This window comes from Ranitomeya variabilis, chromosome 3 (genome assembly GCF_051348905.1).
Source record: "Ranitomeya variabilis isolate aRanVar5 chromosome 3, aRanVar5.hap1, whole genome shotgun sequence".
Lineage (NCBI taxonomy): Eukaryota > Metazoa > Chordata > Amphibia > Anura > Dendrobatidae > Ranitomeya > Ranitomeya variabilis.
In genome coordinates this window covers 606,752,480-606,770,589 of record NC_135234.1, presented here as the reverse complement: position 1 = coordinate 606,770,589, position 18,110 = coordinate 606,752,480, and the positions used below count along the sequence as shown (strand labels likewise).

The window sequence follows — 18,110 nt, the reverse complement described above, 5'->3', positions numbered from 1 at the left end:
TCAGAGAGGCCCGGCGCCTGCGCACTGCAGTACTTTGCTCTGCCCTCACCAGGGCAGACAAAGTACGCCTGCGCCGAAGCTGCGGCGCGGAGACCAGATGAGGACGTCATAGAATGAAGATGGGAGGCACCGGAGCAGACCTGAGACGCCCATTTGACCACGGACCACAGCGGGACCGCCCAGGTGAGTATATTATAACCTCTTTTTCTCCTCTTTCAGGTAACATCAGGGGCTTATCTACAGCATTACAGAATGCTGTAGATAAGCCCCTGATGCCGGTGAGCTTACCTCACCATCGATTTTGGGGGTGACAGGTTCCCTTTAATAAATGTTAAAAAGTGGGCCTAATACTGACCCCTGTGGTACCCCACTGCTAACCGCGACCCAGTCCGAGTGTGCTCCATTAATAAACACCCTTTGTTTCCTATCCCTGAGCCAGCTCTTAACCCACATACACATATTTTCCCCTATTCTCATTTTATGTATCAACCTTTTGTGTGGCACCATATCAAAAAAGCTTTTGAAAAGTCCATATACACCACGTCGACTGCGCTTCCTTGGTCCAGTCCGAAACTTACCCCTTCATAGAAGCTTATCAGATTAGTCTGACAGGAACGGTCCCTCATAAACCCATGTTGATATTGGGTCATGAGGTTATTCTTCGGTGATGACCAGTCATAATGACAATTAGTTAGCCGTTAGTGGTCATAACCATGAATATGTAAATTACTGCAATGCCTGCACATGGGGTAAGGCACATGACGAATCAGAAGAACTATACATTTCTTATTGGATGTATTTGCTAATAATATTATTACACCTACTGCATATTGGCATAGGATCTTGGCGATAGGAATACCCCTTTAAATTGGTATTTGCTTAATCTAAAGTTTTTATTTATAAAAAATAATATACGTTTGCTGGGGGTCTGGCTGCTGGAACCCCCACAGTCTCAAGAACCGAACTTTGCAGAACCTAGTCTGAATGAAGCAAAGATGCTCATGTTTGATCTCTGCCTTATCCATGGTCTATGGGAATTGTTAGCAGTCCCATAGACAATGAATGGAGCCGAGGCCAAGCATCGTTACTTCATTCAGACAGGGCCCTGTTCTCATTATCGCAAGGAATCTCTACTGCCTGTGGGATGCATTAGCTCTCTGACTGAGCACTCCGCCCCTCATCCTCAGGTGTTTTTAACCCCTTAATCCCATATGACGTGCTGTCCCGTCAAGGTGACCTGGGACTTAATTCCTAGTGACGGGATAGTACGTCATATGCGATCGGCCGCGTGTCAGCTGACTATCGCAGCTGACATCCGGCACTATGTGCCAGGAGCGGTCACGGACCGTCCCCGGCACACTGCGATCAAACATGATCGCAGTGTACCGGCGGTATAGGGAAGCATCGCGCAGGGAGGGGGCTCCCTGCATGCTTCCCTGAGATGATCGGTACAAGGCGATGTACTCACCTTGTACCGAGCGTCTCCTCCCTGCAGTCCCCGGATCCAAAGTGGCCACGGGTCTGCATCCGGGTACTGCAGGGAGTACTTCCTGGTCCACAGCAGGCGCTGGTAAGGCTGCAGCCCTGTCAGTCAGATTGTTGATCTGACAGAGTGCTGTGCAAACTGTCAGATCAGCGATCTGTGATGTCCATTGGGGGGTTTCAATGTCTACGCACATCAGGGGCTCTCCAAACGCAACATGGCGTCCCATCTCAATTCCAGTCAATTTTGCATTGAAAAGTAAAATGGCGCTCCTTACCTTCCGAGCTCTGCCATGCGCCCAAACAGTGGTTTACCCCCACATATGGAGTATCAGCGTATTCAGCACAACTTGTACAACAACTTTTGGGGTCCATTTTCTCCTGTTACCCTTGGTAAAATAAGACAAATTGGAGCTGAAATAAATTTTGTGTGAAAAAAAGTTAAATGTTCATTTTTATTTAAACATTCCAAAAATTCCTGTGAAACACCTGAAGGGTTAATAAACTTCTTGATTGTGGTTTTGAGCACCTTGAGGGGTGCAGTTTTTAGAATGGTGTCACACTTGGGTATTTTCTATCATATAGACCCCTCAAAATGACTTCAAATGAGATGTGGTCCCTAAAATAAAAATGGTGTTGTAAAAATGAGAAATTGCTGGTCAACTTTTAACCCTTATAACTCCCTAACAAAAAAAATTTGGGTTTCAAAATTGTGCTGATGTAAAGTAGACATGTGGTAAATGTTACTTATTAAGTATTTTGTGTGACAAATCTCTGTGATTTAAGGGCATAAAAATTCAAAGTTGGAAAATTGCGAAATTTTCAAAATTTTCGCCAAATTTCCATTTTTTTCACAAATAAACACAAGCTATATCGAAGAAATGTTACCACTATCATGAAGTACAATATGTCACGAGAAAACAATGTCAGAATCGCCAAGATCCGTTGAAGCGTTCCAGAGTTATCTACTATATAATTGTATAAGGGTCCCTTCCGTCTTTCTGTCCTTCTGTCTGTAACGGTTATTCGTTCGCTGATTGGTCTCGCCAGCTGCCTGTCATGGCTGCCGTTACCAATCAGCGACGCGCACAGTCCGGAAGAAAATGGCCGCACTTACTCCCCGCACTCACTGCCCGGCACCCGCATACACCCCTCCGCTCACGCAGGGTTAATGCCGGCGGTAACGGACCGCGTTATGCCGTGGGTAACGCACTCCGTTACCGCTGCTATTAACCCTGTGTGACCAAGTTTTTTACTATTGACGCAGCCTATACAGCGCCAATAGTAAAAACATCTAATGTTAAAAATAATAATAATAAAAAAATGATTATATACTCACCTACGCCGCCTTTCCCGCTCCTCGCGATGCAACCGCCACGTTCCGTTGGCACGGATGGTCTGGCAGAAGGACCTGCCATGACGTCACGGTCATGTGACCGCGACGTCATCACAGGCCTGCGCGAACAAGCTGGGTCCGGAAGCTGCCGCCTGTACCTCGCACAGGCGACAGAACTACAAGTATGGTGAGTATGTTAGAACTTCAAGGGGCCCTCGGATCGGAAGGTGAGTATGTTTATTTTTTTATTTTTTAACCTGTGACATACGTGGCTGGGCAATATACTACGTGGCTCTGTGCTGTATATTACATCGCTGTGCAATATACTGCATGGCTCTGTGCTGTATGCTACGTCACTGGGCAATATACTACATGGCTGGGCAATATACTACATGGCTGGGCAATATACTACGTCGCTGGGCAATATACTACGTCGCTGGGCAATATACTACGTGGCTGGGCAATATACTACGTAACTGGGCAATATACTACGTGGCTGGGCAATATACTACGTAACTGGGCAATATACTACATGGCTATGCAATATACTACGTCACTGGGCAATATACCACGTGGCTGGGCAATATACTACGTCACTGGACAATATACTACGTGGCTCTGTGCTGTATACTACGTGGCTGGGCAATATACTACGTGGGCTGTGCAGTGTACTACGTGGCTCTGTGCTGTATACTACGCCACTGGGCAATATACTACGTGGCTCTGCTGTATACTCCGTGGCTGGGCAATATACTCCGTGGCTGGGCAATATACTACGTGGACTGTGCAATATACTACGTGGACATGCATATTCTAGAATAACCGATGCGTTAGAATCGGGCCACCATCTAGTAACCTCATAAAGGGACAGTGGTCAGAATTGTAAAAATTGGCCTGGTCATTAACGTGCAAACCACCCTCGGGGCTTAAGGGGTTAATTACAGGAGGATCCTACCTTCCCATAGAGATGTAGACTTTAGTCTGAGAGAATTCGCATTAGGCAGGTCCTGGCAACGAGAGTCGCCTTATTGTGGCTGCCGGGTATACATGAATTGGCCAATTTATGCACTAAGTATTCTCAAGATTTTCTAGTGCAGTAATGCAATTCAATTTTCATATTTCATGTTTGCATGCTACGGAGTGATAATTTATTTGTTTAGTTGTATATTTATTTTTCTATAATAGTGGAGGATTTTTCCTCTTTTGGTGTTTTGTTTTATATGGAGATGGCTACTCTTAGTAAGCACCTGTTCATAACCTGATTTCTGTTTGGAAGTGATGGTCAGTTTTTTGATATTTGTATCCTGTGGGCTCAGCATAGCTTTTAATTGTGAAAATAAGTGTAGTGATATTACTATTTCTAATTTGTTTTAAACCCACTTTTACAGGGAGGCTGAATTCCACTTAAAGAACTACTCCGCTGCACAAGACACCTTTAAGCAAGGCCAAACGTTAAATTGTGAGTAGATCTATATTGACATGGATGTAATGGATTTGTTGCATTCTGGTACATTATTTTTACACTCTACCTTTAAAATCCCAGAACTTAAGTGAATGTGAATGACTGACTGCCCCACAACCTTATTAGGTAAATTTAGCTTGATACCTTTCTATAATTTTGTTATAAATTACAAAAAAAAAAATGAATACAACACAAAGCTTATAGATTTATTTCAAACAATCAATACAGACCCCAAACCGGGAAAGGTATAAATATTCTGAAGCTGGTCATCCTTTTTGTTACTTGTGCAATTTGGGTTCAAAGTTAAATAGTTTGTCTCTATATGACTGTTGAGGGCAAACTAAATCCACCTATTTCCCCATCACTTTTAATTATTGTATTTTTCGACCATAGAACTCTCCTTACTATAAAACGCACCCCAGGTTTAGACAGCAGAAAATACGCAAAACATATCTTACTAATTAAAACTTGCCTGCCAATTTAAAGATGTGAACAGGGTCAATATCACTAATTTTATTGCACTAGTGTAATCGCAAAGTCATAGATCTATTGTTTGCTTCTCTGTAGCATGTGTGCTCTATACATATAACTTTATAGCATACACATTTCAGTATATACACAACACTGCTGCCTGCACATTATATGCTCCCTAAACCCTTGCTAAATACTCACACAACACTGCTACACGTACGCACACAGCGCTGGTTCAATACGTTCAGCTACATTTTCCAAGGTTTTTCCAAGGGAGCACATGAGATAGTGTGACTGTTGTGGAGGACCGCACCAGCCGGCCAAACTTAATTCTGCTTATTATTATTTTATATGAATTTTTATCACTTAATATTGAGCAGAACTAAGTCGGTGACTTTCTGCTGCTGTTAATATATGTTACAGTAGGGCTTATTGTAACCTGTTAACCTGTATTCCTAGTTATAGCAGGTAATCACCACCATATTATTCACTGCTTTTTATATAAAGCAGTATAACATACAAGACCCTGTTATGCAGTCCTTGTACCTAGATCAACAGCTCCCCACACACACAGTATGATGTCCTCACATAGTATGTCACCACACAGCCCCTAAACACCGTCACCTCCAATAGTATGATCTCCCCACAAAGCCCCCTACACAGTATTCTCTACACCACAGCCTCCTCACACATTATTATGTCCTCACACAGCCCCCTTATACATTATTATGTCTCCAAATAGTTCCCTCACATTATTACATCTCCACACAGCCCCTTGTGCAGTATGATGCAGGGCTGTGGAGTCTGTAAGCCAAACCTCCGACTCCTCAATTTCCATGACTCCTGACCCCACAGCCCTACCTCACTACTGAACATGTACATAAAGTGCAGCACAGATTCATCTCCACTAAAAGCCGAGATCCTTAGATCAGGAACAGAACAGACATTTATAGGACATTTCATAACTTTCCCAAATTCTTATGAAAAAATTGAAAGCACATCCTGCACTGATCTACTGTACACAATTTATTATATATATTAGGAGTTGAAGTTGGTCCATTTTATATCGACGCCACCAAAATGGACAACGACTCCACATCTTTGACTCCATGGCCTTAGTAAAATGTCCCCACCACACAGCTCACATGTGCACTGTGATGTCCCCCACACAGCCTCTAAGCACAGTATGATGTCCCCCACAGAGCCCCCATGTCCCCAACCCAAACCATATGTCCCCCACACAGACCATATGCGTAGTATGATGTCTCCCACTGAAATAATTTACAAGCTGTGATACTTGCAAAAGGGCATGCTACTAGATACTAACCTTGTTCAAACTTTTGCATCTGTCCATTTTCCTTTTTGCTATTTTTAAGATGTAAAAAATTACAATATATTTTTTGTTGCCTACAGTACAAAAGAAATGTGTCATTTTTAACTTTGACCCTTTTAGAGATCACATTTCATCTTCAGTTTGCTTAACTGTTCACAGTAACAGTCATTTTGACCAGGGGTGCCCAAACTTTTACATGCCACTGTATGTGCAGTAGCTGTCTCTCCTGCTCTGCGTCAATCACATTGGTCAGTGTGAGACTGGAGGAGAGAGAGCAGTTCTCTGTGATCGGGAAGGACACTTCGGTGTCCTTCCCATTCATAGGATGTTGTCTCCAGACTATGAGTATGTGCAGACGTTGAGTATTAGGCATCACTTTGGACACAGCACATGTCCGCTGCGTATAAAAGTGCTACCGGCTTTTTAACGCAGATGATTCCACATGTGTTCATTGAGCTGTGCGGAATCACCGCACCCAGTACATTGGACAGGTCTCCGCAAGATAAATAGACATGCTGCAGTCTGGAAAGACGCGCCGCATGTCCGTCTCCGCGGGTGTCGGTGCACGCATTTCTTGAAATCCCATCCACTATGCTGTAACATCTGGCCGCTGCGCGTTGGACGCTGCGGATGTACGCAGCGTCCAACCCGCAGTGTTTGCTGACCATGGGAACATACCCGAAGATGTTCACACTTTTTAGCAAGATTTTTTTTTCATATATAAAAAAGGTGCGTTTCACAATACAAAAAATACAGTAATGACAACAAAAGATGGATTCTATCTATCGTAGACCTCTATCTAAGAATTATTTCTCAAGTGTGTCATTATTAATATATGAATCTTATCGCTGAATTAATGCAGTACAATTGGCCCACATAAATTTCTTATTAGGACTCAAGATGTGGATTATCAAAAAAGGAGGATGAGTCAATTGCAGTTTTGTAGCAATTGGAACAAGAGAAGGAATTGGGTGTGAGAAGGGCTAAACCGCCTTTCTCAACTGTAAAATACCCCTCAAGCTTTTTTTATTTCACCGCTAAAGTGGTATCACTGATGTATGTTCCCTGCCCCTAGTAAAATGCTTACCAGCTCCCGCTGCCTTCTCGATGCCGCTCCGGTCGGTCTTCTGAATGTTGTGACCTGCCGGATGGTCCAATGATTGCTGGGTGGACCAGGAGTCGCTTCTTGTTGTAGAATTATGAGAGCCAGAACAAGGGTCTCAGACTTACATTGAGAGCTTGTGACCATTACCTCTGACTTTTGGCCAGTCATAAGCTGCACTCACAAGATGGCGTATCGGGACCGGAACAGCAACTCGAGGAGCAGAAGATGGCAGCTGGTAAGTATACTACTAGGGGCAGGGAACCTACATTAGTGATATCATTCCAGCGCTGAAATATAAAGAACCGCCGAAGTGGTGCTCTAGGAAAGGCATGGATATTTTAGGAGCTAATATTACAAGCGACTCCAGTAATTAAAGAAAATCAATCATCAGGATCAGGCATGTTTAAAGTAGATGTGTGAGCTTAAAGGGGCTGTCCTGCTGGTTTAATAGGTATCTTCTCTGTAGAAATCTGCAGTTGCAATGTTATTTATTATCTTTAGAAGTTTGTGTGCAATAAGCTGTTCTAGCATCGGGGTGGGACTGTGGGTAGGGTCTTCGGCATTTTTTCTACTTTTCAAGTACCTATAACTTACGTAGCATCTAGTAAAGCAAATCTAGTAGTGTTGGGTATTCAAGTAGCTGTCACATCCTGTCCTATTAGGTTCAGTGGGTTTTGAGATTATTATGGTGCAGCTCGGTGATTAGCACGGTTGCTTTGCAGCATTGGGGTCTTGGTTTCAAACCCCTCAAGGACAACATCTGTAGCGAGTTTCTATGTTCTCCCCGTGTTTGTGTGGGTTTCCTCCGGGTTCTTCAGTTTCTTCCCATACTCCAGGAATATAGATATTGAGCTCATTAGGGACAGTGATGATGGTGTATGTAAAGCGTTGCTCACTATGATAGCGCTATATAAGTAAAGCATAATAAATTATAATAATCCTGCTTTTGCTGCAAAATGTACGGTAAGTGTAAATTGTGGTGTTGTTTTTTTATTCATAAATTTGTTCCAATTGTGACAATCGAACTTTTGTAATAATGTAGTATGCTCCAGATGTGGAAAACGTTCATATACGTTTACATTGATATGCTGATACAACCACGATGAGTCCACCTATTTCTGAATTACTAATAAAACATGTAGGGGTTGTCCAGTGAATACAAGTTATCACCTATCGACAAGATCAGTGATAACTTGGGAATCAGTGGGGTTCCTACCTCTGGTTCTCACACAGGCAGAACAGCAGGAACTTTTTTCCCCAAAGAATTGAGCCGCAGTGCACATGCTTGACCACCACTTCATTCATTCATTTAGTGACACCAGTGTTGTCCTCTGATGAGGATTCATTTAAGAGCAGTGCTAAAAGCTGAGGGGGCAGCGCTGGTGTCACTCACTGCTTCGAGCACCGCCCCCTGATAATGTCCATCGTCCAGGATCTCTTCAGAGATGAATTATAGTGCTGGAAGGGTCTAGTGAGGAACTACAGTGCTGCCTCCTAATGATGTCCTATTCCAGGAGCGGCGATGGACGCTGCGGGGAGTAGTTGCAGCCCCAGTGTTTTATTAGATTTTTTTTTCTTTCTAAATGAACAAAAATGGTCCTGGAAACACACTTAAAAAAAAAAAAAAAAAAAGACTTTTAACTACTGCACCGCTCACAGATTTAAAACATCCAGACCATCCACATTATAGTCTGCAGTGACGATTCTAAAACATCACTGCATATTATAGCAGATGCATGAGATTTTGAAGCAGCGGAGTGTTAAACTGGGTCTCTGACACATGTTTTGTTACCATCTCTGCCTTCCCAATAGCTGTATACACAGCGCTGAACCTGTGCTCTATATACCATGTAGGAAACACTGATAGTGCTTACTCCTCCGAACTCTGTGATCATGTTTTTTCGATCTACATAGAGAGTTAGGCCTCTTTTCCACTTGAGAGAAAAAAAAGGTCCGTAATCTGGACCGAAAAAAAGTGATGAAAAGTATGCGTTTGTCATGCGAGTTCAAAGCGATTTTTTAATCGCACCATCCGTTTTACATCCGTATGACATCCGTATGCAATCCGTTTTTTTTTTCTCTGCAACTATTTTTATACAGTCATTTACATGACTATTTACAGTGTTCTATGCCACAGAATGGTAAGGTATCCATAAAAAACGGATGGAATACGGATGGTCTGTATTCCATGCGTTTTTTTCTCACACACATTGACTTACATTGGCGAGACTTGCAGCAAATCGCAGCATGCTGCGATTTTTTTTTCAGTCCGATTTCGGCTGAGGAAAAAAAAACGCAAATGAGATGTCACCTATTTTCCGTTTTTCTCTCAAGTGGAAAAGAGGCCTTAGAGAGCAGGAGCTACTGAGTTTTCGGAGACCCAATAAATTCTGCTAAGTGAGCCAGGAGGCTTAGGCTATGTGCACACGCTGCGGATTTCCCTGCGGAACCGCAGCGTTTCCGCAGCTGCGGGTCCGCAGCAGTTTCCCATAAGTTTACAGTACAATGTAAAGCTATGGGAAATGAAATCCGCAGTGCACATGCTGCAGAAAAAAACGCGCGGAAACGCAGCGGTTTATTTTCCGCAGCATGTCAATTGTTTGTGCGGATTCCGCTGCGGGTTTCAACCTGCTCCAATAGAAATCTGCAGGTGAAAACCCGCAGAGAAAACCGCACTAGAAACCGTGATAAATCCGCAGTAAAAACCGCAGCGGTTTTTCACTGCTGATTTAGGAAATCCGCAACGTGGGCACATGGCCTTAATTTGCCCTATAACTGGGGCTAATGTACCAACCCCAGTTTCTGGGGAAATCAGATGACAAAAAAAAAGTGAAATGTTGAAATGTCCACCAAATGTTTTTTTATGACCTTATTGTGGGCACAATATATAAAATAAATGAAAAATACATAAGTAGCAGGAAAAATAAATAAGAAAAAAAGATCGACTGTCAATCCACATCATTATTACTAATACCATCACTCTAGAAAAAATCCCATGTGTCGGATATATAAAAATATTTACAGAACGGTGATCAAACTTCAAAATTAAGGTTGATCGAATAGCTTTGGATAAGTGCTTATCCGAATAGCAATAGCAGGTGCGGCCCCGAACAGCTGATTATCGGGTGCGCTCCAGGTATCCAGGTTACCAATGCGGCTATTTAGTAAGCGCTATAGCTATTCAGATAAGCACTTATACAAAGGTATTCTATCAATCCTATTTAAAATATATTTAAATGGCCCTTTATGGTCATAAAAAACTAAAAAACATACATGCATTTTCTTGATATTGCCCCCCCCTCCCTTCCCCCAAAAAAGAGATTATGACAAAAGCATAAAAATTATCCTCCAAATTTTTTGATAACACAAAAATGTACCAGGTTAAGAACGGGGGGGGAGGTGGATGTACTGGTCTTGAACTGGTTAAGGAAGAATATTAGATTTCAGTTAAATGGTTTGTTCAGTTACATATTTCAATTTCCCAAACACATCCTTCTTGAAAATGGCAAGAACCGCCCTACCTGCCTACTGCTATTCCAGCGCTTCCTTCTTGTGCTCCCTGGTGGTCTTGGTTGACATGGCTGCTGTGGTGACATTGGCACCGCTGCTGCCTGAATGGGCTCGGCAGTCATGCACATAGCGTTTGTGTCTACTGTGTGCCACTTATGGTCAGCAGGTACAACTGTGTGAAAAAGCGTTTGCCCCCTCCCTGATTTCCTATTCTTTTGCATGTTTGTCCATCTTAAATGTTTCAAATCACCCAAAAATTTAAATATTAGACCAAGATAGCACAAGTAAACACAAAATTATTATTAAAGGAAAACGAGATCTAAACCTACATGGTCCTGTGTGAAAGTGATTGCCTCCTAAACATAATAACTGGTTGGGCCACCAATACAAGCAATAACTGCGATTAAGTGTTTCGATAACTGGCAATGAGTCTTTTACAACGCTCTGAAGGAATTTTGGCTCACTCATCGTTGAAGAATTGTTGTAATTTATCCACATTGTAGGGTTTCCGCCTTGCACCTTTTTAAGGTAATGAAACAGCACCACAATTGGCTTAAGGTCTGGACTTGGACTAGGCCACTCCAAAGTCTTTATTTTTTTTAAGCCATTCGGAGGTGGACTTGCTGGTGTGCTTTGGATCATTGTCCTTCTGCATAACGCAAGTGCGCTTCAGCCTCAGGTCACTATCAATTGCCGGACATTCTCCTTCAGGATTTTTTGGTAGACAGCAGAATTCAGGGTTCCATTTACCACAGCAAGTCTTCAAGGTCTGAAGCAGCAAAACAGCCCCAGACTATCACACTAGCACCATCATATTTTACTGTTGGTATGATGTTCCAATTTCTAAAATGCTGTGTTACTTTATGCCAGATGTTATAGGACATACACCTTCCAAGAAGATCAAGTTTTGTCTCGTTAGTCCACAGAGTATTCTCCCAAAAGTCTTGTGGATAATCAAGATATTTTCTGGCACAACTGAGACAAGCCTTTATATATTTATTGCTAAACAGCTGTTTTTGTCTTGGAACTCTGCCATGCAGACCATTTTTGCCAAGTCTCTTTCTTATGGTAGGGCCATAAACACTGACCTTAACTGAGGCAAGTGAGCTCTGCAGTTCTTTGGATGTTGTTGTTGGGTCTTTTGTGAACGCTTGGATCAGTCGTCGCTGCGCTCTTGGGGTAATTTTGGTTGGCGCTCACTCCTGGGAAAGGGTCACCACTCTTCCATGTTTTTGCCATTTGTGGATAATAACTCTCACTGAGGTTATCTGGAGTCCTACAGCTTTAGAAATTGTTGTATAACCTTTTCCGGATTGCTAGATCTCAATTACTTTGTTTCTTATTTGTTCCAGAATTTCTTTGGATCTTGGTATGATGTCTAGCTTTTGAGGACCTTCTTGGTCTACTTCACTTTGTTAGTCAGGTCCTATTTAAGTGATTTTTTGATTGGGAACGTGTGGCAGAAAATTGGTGTGGGTATGGCTAGGGAATTTGAACCCTGCTTCCCAAAGATGTGATAAACCATAGTATAACCCCTTTCCGACATCGTGCGTAATAGTACGGCGATGTCGGACTCCCCATGTTTGGTGCGGGCTTCGGCGCTGAGCCCGTGCCTGTCCGGGCACATGACAGCTGATATATACGGCTTACACGTGCCTGCAACAGCTGTTAACTAGTTAATTGCCAATCTGACAGCGGCATTTAACTCGCTCTTCCGGCAAGCGCGCTGGAAATCCTGTCCATCGGTGACCCCATCACTTAATCGCGGCTCACTGATGGGTTGGCTTGACAAACAGAGGTCTCCAGCAGACCTATATGGCGCTCATAGCAAGAGAGCATTTCGGCTACATACAGGTAATCTGATCATTGCCTGTATGTAGCAGAGCCGATCGGACAAGTGCAGCTTCTAGTCTCCCATGGAGACTATTGAAACATGTAAAAAGAATATGGGTTAAAAATACTAAAAAATTAAATATAAAAGTTCAAATCACCCCCCTTTTGCCCCATTCAAAATAAAACAATAAAAAAATATCAAACATGCACATACCATATTTTGCAGATTATAAGATGCAATGGATTATAAGATGCACCCCAAATTTTGAGGAGAAAAATAGGAAAACATTTTTTTTTAATAAAATGGTGGTGCTTCTTATAATCCATGCGTCTTATTGCTTACCGGGGGTGGTGGCTGCGGATCGCTGCTGGAGGAGGCAAGAGTGGAGCGTTGCTGCAGGCTGGGATGAGGAGGTGATTCAGATGTGCGGCGCGCCACTGCGGGTGTTTGGTGCTGCGGGGGTTCTGCCGACATTTTGTGAAAGAACAGACACCTGCAGTTACATGGTTTCCTATGCGGTGGACTCCGGGAAAATGGCTGCCGGGGGTGGCGCATGTGCAGGTGGAGATATCGGCACCAAGATCTCTGGAGATGAGATCTCAGTGCTGAGATCTCCTCTTCATACATCCGAACACCCCCTCATCCCAGCCTGCAGCAGCGCTCCACTCTTGCCACCCTGGGGCCCAGCTCCACCGCGGCCAGTAAGGTATATCCACATTATAAGACGCACCCCCATTTTCCCCCCAAATTTGTGGGGGAAAAAATGCATCTTATAATCCAAAAAATATGGTATTTGGCATTGCCGTGTTCAGAATTGCCCAATCTATCAATATAAAAAAAATAATTTGCCAATCGTTAAATGGCGAACGAGGAAAAATAAGTCAAAACAGAATTACATTTTTTTTGGTCACCGCAGAATTGCATTAAAATGTAATAACGGGTGATCAAAAGATCGTACCTGCACCAAAACAGTATCATTAAAAACTGCAGCTCTGCACCCAAAAAATAAGCACTCACCCAACCGGAGATCACAACAATGGAGGCACTACGGGTATCGGAAAATGGCACAATTTTTTTTTCCTTTTTTTAACAAACTTTGGAATTTTTTTCACCACTTAAGATAAAAAAGAACCTAGACATGTTTGGTGTCTATGAACTCGTAATGACCTGGAGAATCATAATGGCAGGTCAGTTTTAGCACTTAGTGAACATGGGGGGGAAAAAAACTGTGGGATTGCACTTTTTTTGCAATTTCACAGCACTTGTAATTTTTTGTTTCCCGTTTATGGTGTCGTTCAAAAATACAAGTTGTTCCGCAAAAAACAAGCCCTCGTGGCCATTTTGGCTAAAAATTAGGAAAGTCTTCTCTGGGAAGAAGTGGAGCAAAAAATTAAAATGCAAAAACAAAAATACCTCTGGTCATTATGGGGTTAATTTATGTTTTAAAGGTGTGTGGGGGGATCACCAATCAGTTTTTCACGCAGGGCTCTGTAGGTTTGGATTTCTTTTTCCCTTCATAATAAAGACCTTCATATAAAATCTGCATTTTGTGTTTACTTGTGTTATTTTTGTCTAATACTTAAATTTGTTTGGTGATCTGAAACATTTAAGTGTAACAGCCATGCCAAAGAATAGGATATCGGGAAGGGGGAAAACACAGCTGCATACGTCTGACATTGGCCACTGTCTGGATTGGTGATTAGTTATTTGTCAGTCATTGCAGAAAAAAACATATACCACATTTTACACCTTTTTTGCAGAGACTTCCAATATGAGAAAAAAGCAGTCTGCTGAGCTTTGCTATACGTTGTATAAAATGGCATACAGACACATATCTGTCAGACAGAAGAGAGCATGTATTTGGCCTCCGTCTGGCACATGAGCCTATAGTAGCCCTAATGTATAGGTAAGGGAAATCTCCAACGTGTACTTTCAGCTAAGTGCAGGAACGCAGTGTTGATTATCTTCTTTTCAAGTAGATCAAGTGTTCTGGGCATTTTTTTTTTAGACCAGACACTTTATCTGTGAAAAAACACTTTTTTTTTTTTTCTTTTTTTTTTTACTCAAAAAGAAACCCTGTTCTATTCAGTACAGGATGTAAAAATGTCTCTGATTCTCCCTGTTCCTGCCAGGATGTGCACAAGCATAGGGTGGCGGTGAAGGAGTCTATCCAACCCTTTTGTAATCTTACTGGTTGAGGACATATTTGTACCATATAACACAATAAGAACTCCGTAGAGGATTTACCATTGTTTTCTACAGGCTTGTTATTCATCACAGATCTGGCTCTGGTGAGAATGAGTTTTCTCGCAAGCTGTCATTCTGATTAGCGGAGTGAAGACACTTTGTTACAGGACGAGGTGAAGCGATATATTCTCCATAGACACTTTACAATAATGAAATCTGCGACTGATCTAGTCAGCATTCCGCCTGCCAATGCGTGAGCTATTATCATCCCTGATATTCGCATTATTTAGCCTGCGTTTCTCTCTGCAGGCGGTGTGCCATGCATTTTTATTCACAACCCTGAGTAGCGACACTAAAAGCAGCTTACACAAAATAATTATGATGTATAGCCGAAATGCAAAATTGGCTAATAGTAAAATAATATATCCCATATCAAAATTACCTCTGCAGATCTAAAAAATAACGAGTGGATGTTACTCACCTGAAGGTAGTCCATGTTCACATGTCCAGTAGTTATTTTAGTTTTTGGTTCCGTTTTGTTATGATAAAAGTAGAAATGAAATGATCCATTTGAATGGGATGAAAATGTCCTCCAATGTTTTCTGTTGGACTGCCATCCATTTTTAAGGCAAGGGTCACATTAATATAGTGCTCCCTTCTTAGCAGTATGTTGGGTTTTCTGATGAAGCCCCTGGAAAACAGTATTTCGATAGGAACCCTAACAGATCTTCAGCAGAACCATTCACTTTACTGCATACACAGAACCTGAGGGGTGTTGACACCTAGTAATAACGGAATAAAAATGGAAGTAAAACGGTAAACGGTGCACATCTGTTTGCTCCTTTTGTAAAATATTGTTTTTCTTAACACTGGTTCTGATGCCATCAGCAGGTCATGTGAACAGAGCCTTACTGTGCTCTGCTGTGTCTGGAGTGGTGAGCGTGCTGTGCTCTGCTGTGTCTGGAGTGGTGAGCCTGCTGTGCTCTGCTGTGTCTGGAGTGGTGAGCGTGCTGTGCTCTGCTGTGTCTGGAGTGGTGAGCGTGCTGTGCTTTGCTGTGTCTGGAGTGGTGAGCGTGCTGTGCTCTGCTGTGTCTGGAGTGGTGAGCGTGCTGTGCTCTGCTGTGTCTGGAGTGGTGAGCGTGCTGTGCTCTGCTGTGTCTGGAGTGGTGAGCGTGCTGTGTCTGGAGTGGTGAGCGTGCTGTGCCTGGAGTGGTGAGCGTGCTGTGCTCTGCTGTGTCTGGAGTGGTGAGCGTGCTGTGCTCTGCTGTGTCTGGAGTGGTGAGCGTGCTGTGCTCTGCTGTGTCTGGAGTGGTGAGCGTGCTGTGCTCTGCTGTGTCTGGAGTGGTGAGCGTGCTGTGCTCTGCTGTGTCTGGAGTGGTGAGCGTGCTGTGCTCTGTCGCTTTCATTTCATCACACACGTGGCTCGTGGCCTTTTTTTTTTATTGGTGGGATCACGGTGGTAGCGCCCCTACCCATTAGACTCGTCACCTATGCAGTGGATACGTTTCCCACTTGATTATGAGAAAACTTCTTTAAGTACATAAATTAATATTTTGCTAATTGCTTGCATCTTCTTTCAGCATCCGCTTCCTCGTTTTCTTCATGGATTATGAGGTGTGAAGAGAAATTAAACCGTGAGTAGGAATTTTTGACTGCAAAATCTTTCTTCTGCTATATATGTGAGCTGGATTTGATGGTCAGACACATAGGAGTTGGGGTAACAAATTCTGTTGTGCACATAGCTTACTACTAGCTTAAGTAAAATGTGCTCAAGTAGTGGCCGGGGCTGATGTCAGCCACATGCCGGCATTTACTGCAGGGCTGTGGAGTCAGTAAGCCAAACCTCCGACTCCACCAAAATGGACTCCGACTCCCCAGCCCTGATTTACTGACTATCATGTACATAGCCTGTGCAGAGTAGAAGGAGCTGGGAAGACGCGAGTTGTACATCACCGCTAAGAAGGATGTATGTGCAGTGACTGCGGCTCAGCTGGCAGCCTCCTTATATTCCCCCTGCTGTGTGCCCAGATAGTAGGTACTGTTACTGGGACTTTGATAGCCAATGGCTTCCTATTAAGGGTAGCAATAAATAGATAACTAAAATTGTAAAAGCTTTGAGGGCTGAAGCCTCCCTATTGCATTTTAGTAAATGTAGGTTATTGGAGTGAGCATTAGAAACACAAATAAAAAATCTTCCACATCCATGGAGAACTTTGTCCAAGACATTATTCAAGTTCTTAAAAATTGTGAAATCACATACTATGTCACATATGCTTGTGTGTTTCATACAATTACTGCTTCCTACTCATAGCTCTAAGTCAATGGTCCCAAGCTTTTTTTTTATTTCTTTTTTTTTAACCTTGAGTGCAATGTCTCGCTCTGAAATATGGTTGTGAGCCATCATAGAGGTTGTGGAGAAATCATAGAGATCAAGTTGCCAGATCTGGTCATTAATGAGTTCTCCTTGATCGTTAGTGATTTATTCTGGCTCCACTCCACATCAACGGCAGTGATATTACATTTATAAGCCACCAACAGGGGTGTGCACTTGTGCTAGTCCAATGAGTAGGACGTGCACAATACCCGTTGATGGTGCACGCGTGCCCGCACTTGTCTGTAGACGTGACATGACCAGTATATCTCGCCTCTTGATACGGAAGTTAGTGAAGTTGGATTATCCTTTTAAAAGGATTATTCAGCTCCACTTGTGTAATGGGAGATGGATAGTGCGGGTGACGTCAATTATACACATATGTCGGGATGAATGCGCCATCGACGGCTGGTACTAATTAATAGGACTGCAGATCACATACCTTTCTCAGCAGGTACCCAATTAGGAAGTGAGCAGATCTGTAATAATCATTTGACAATTATCGGTAATTACCGGTATATCAAGTGACCATTCGTATGACTTGCCTTCATCTCACTAAATTGACTCTTGCTGGAGGAAAATATGTAAGAGGGTATTTTTGGGGGGAGCAAAGGTGATCCGTGTATGTAATATACGTGCATACCTATAACCAGGAGTTGACAGGTATGCAGTTAAAGGGGCTTTCTCACGAACAAAAGATAATTTTATTCACTAGATTTTTAAATTGTAAAATATTCCACAATAGAAAGTGATTTCATAAAAAGTTCCTGTGCTGAGATAATCTTATAAATGTGCCCCTGCTGTGTAGATCAAACATTGTGGAAGCCATAGAGGGAGGCAGAATGTGCCCAAGCAACACCCCTGGCCAGGGTATAGCAGACAGCAAGTTGCAGGACAGAGTGGAGAAGGACGACATATCCCCTCAGGAAGTGCTGCTTCCACCTCTTCCTCACTTATACTGCCCAGTTTTCCCCAGAACTCCATGCCCCTTTGCCACTTCCCAGCTGCTTGCTCTTAGA

At 42.9% G+C, this 18,110-nt stretch overlaps 1 protein-coding gene across 5 annotated transcripts in view; it reads left to right on the top strand.

Annotated features, from left to right (window-relative positions):
* Positions 1-18,110, top strand: part of SUGT1 (SGT1 assembly cochaperone of MIS12 kinetochore complex) — a 169,270-nt gene that overhangs the window by 48,165 nt on the left and 102,995 nt on the right. For all 5 annotated transcript variants that reach the window (XM_077297292.1, XM_077297295.1, XM_077297290.1 and 2 more), the window contains 2 exons: positions 4,207-4,277; positions 16,301-16,354. In XM_077297292.1, the coding sequence (XP_077153407.1) occupies positions 4,207-4,277; positions 16,301-16,354 (125 nt within the window). The remainder of the gene's footprint in view (positions 1-4,206; positions 4,278-16,300; positions 16,355-18,110) is intronic.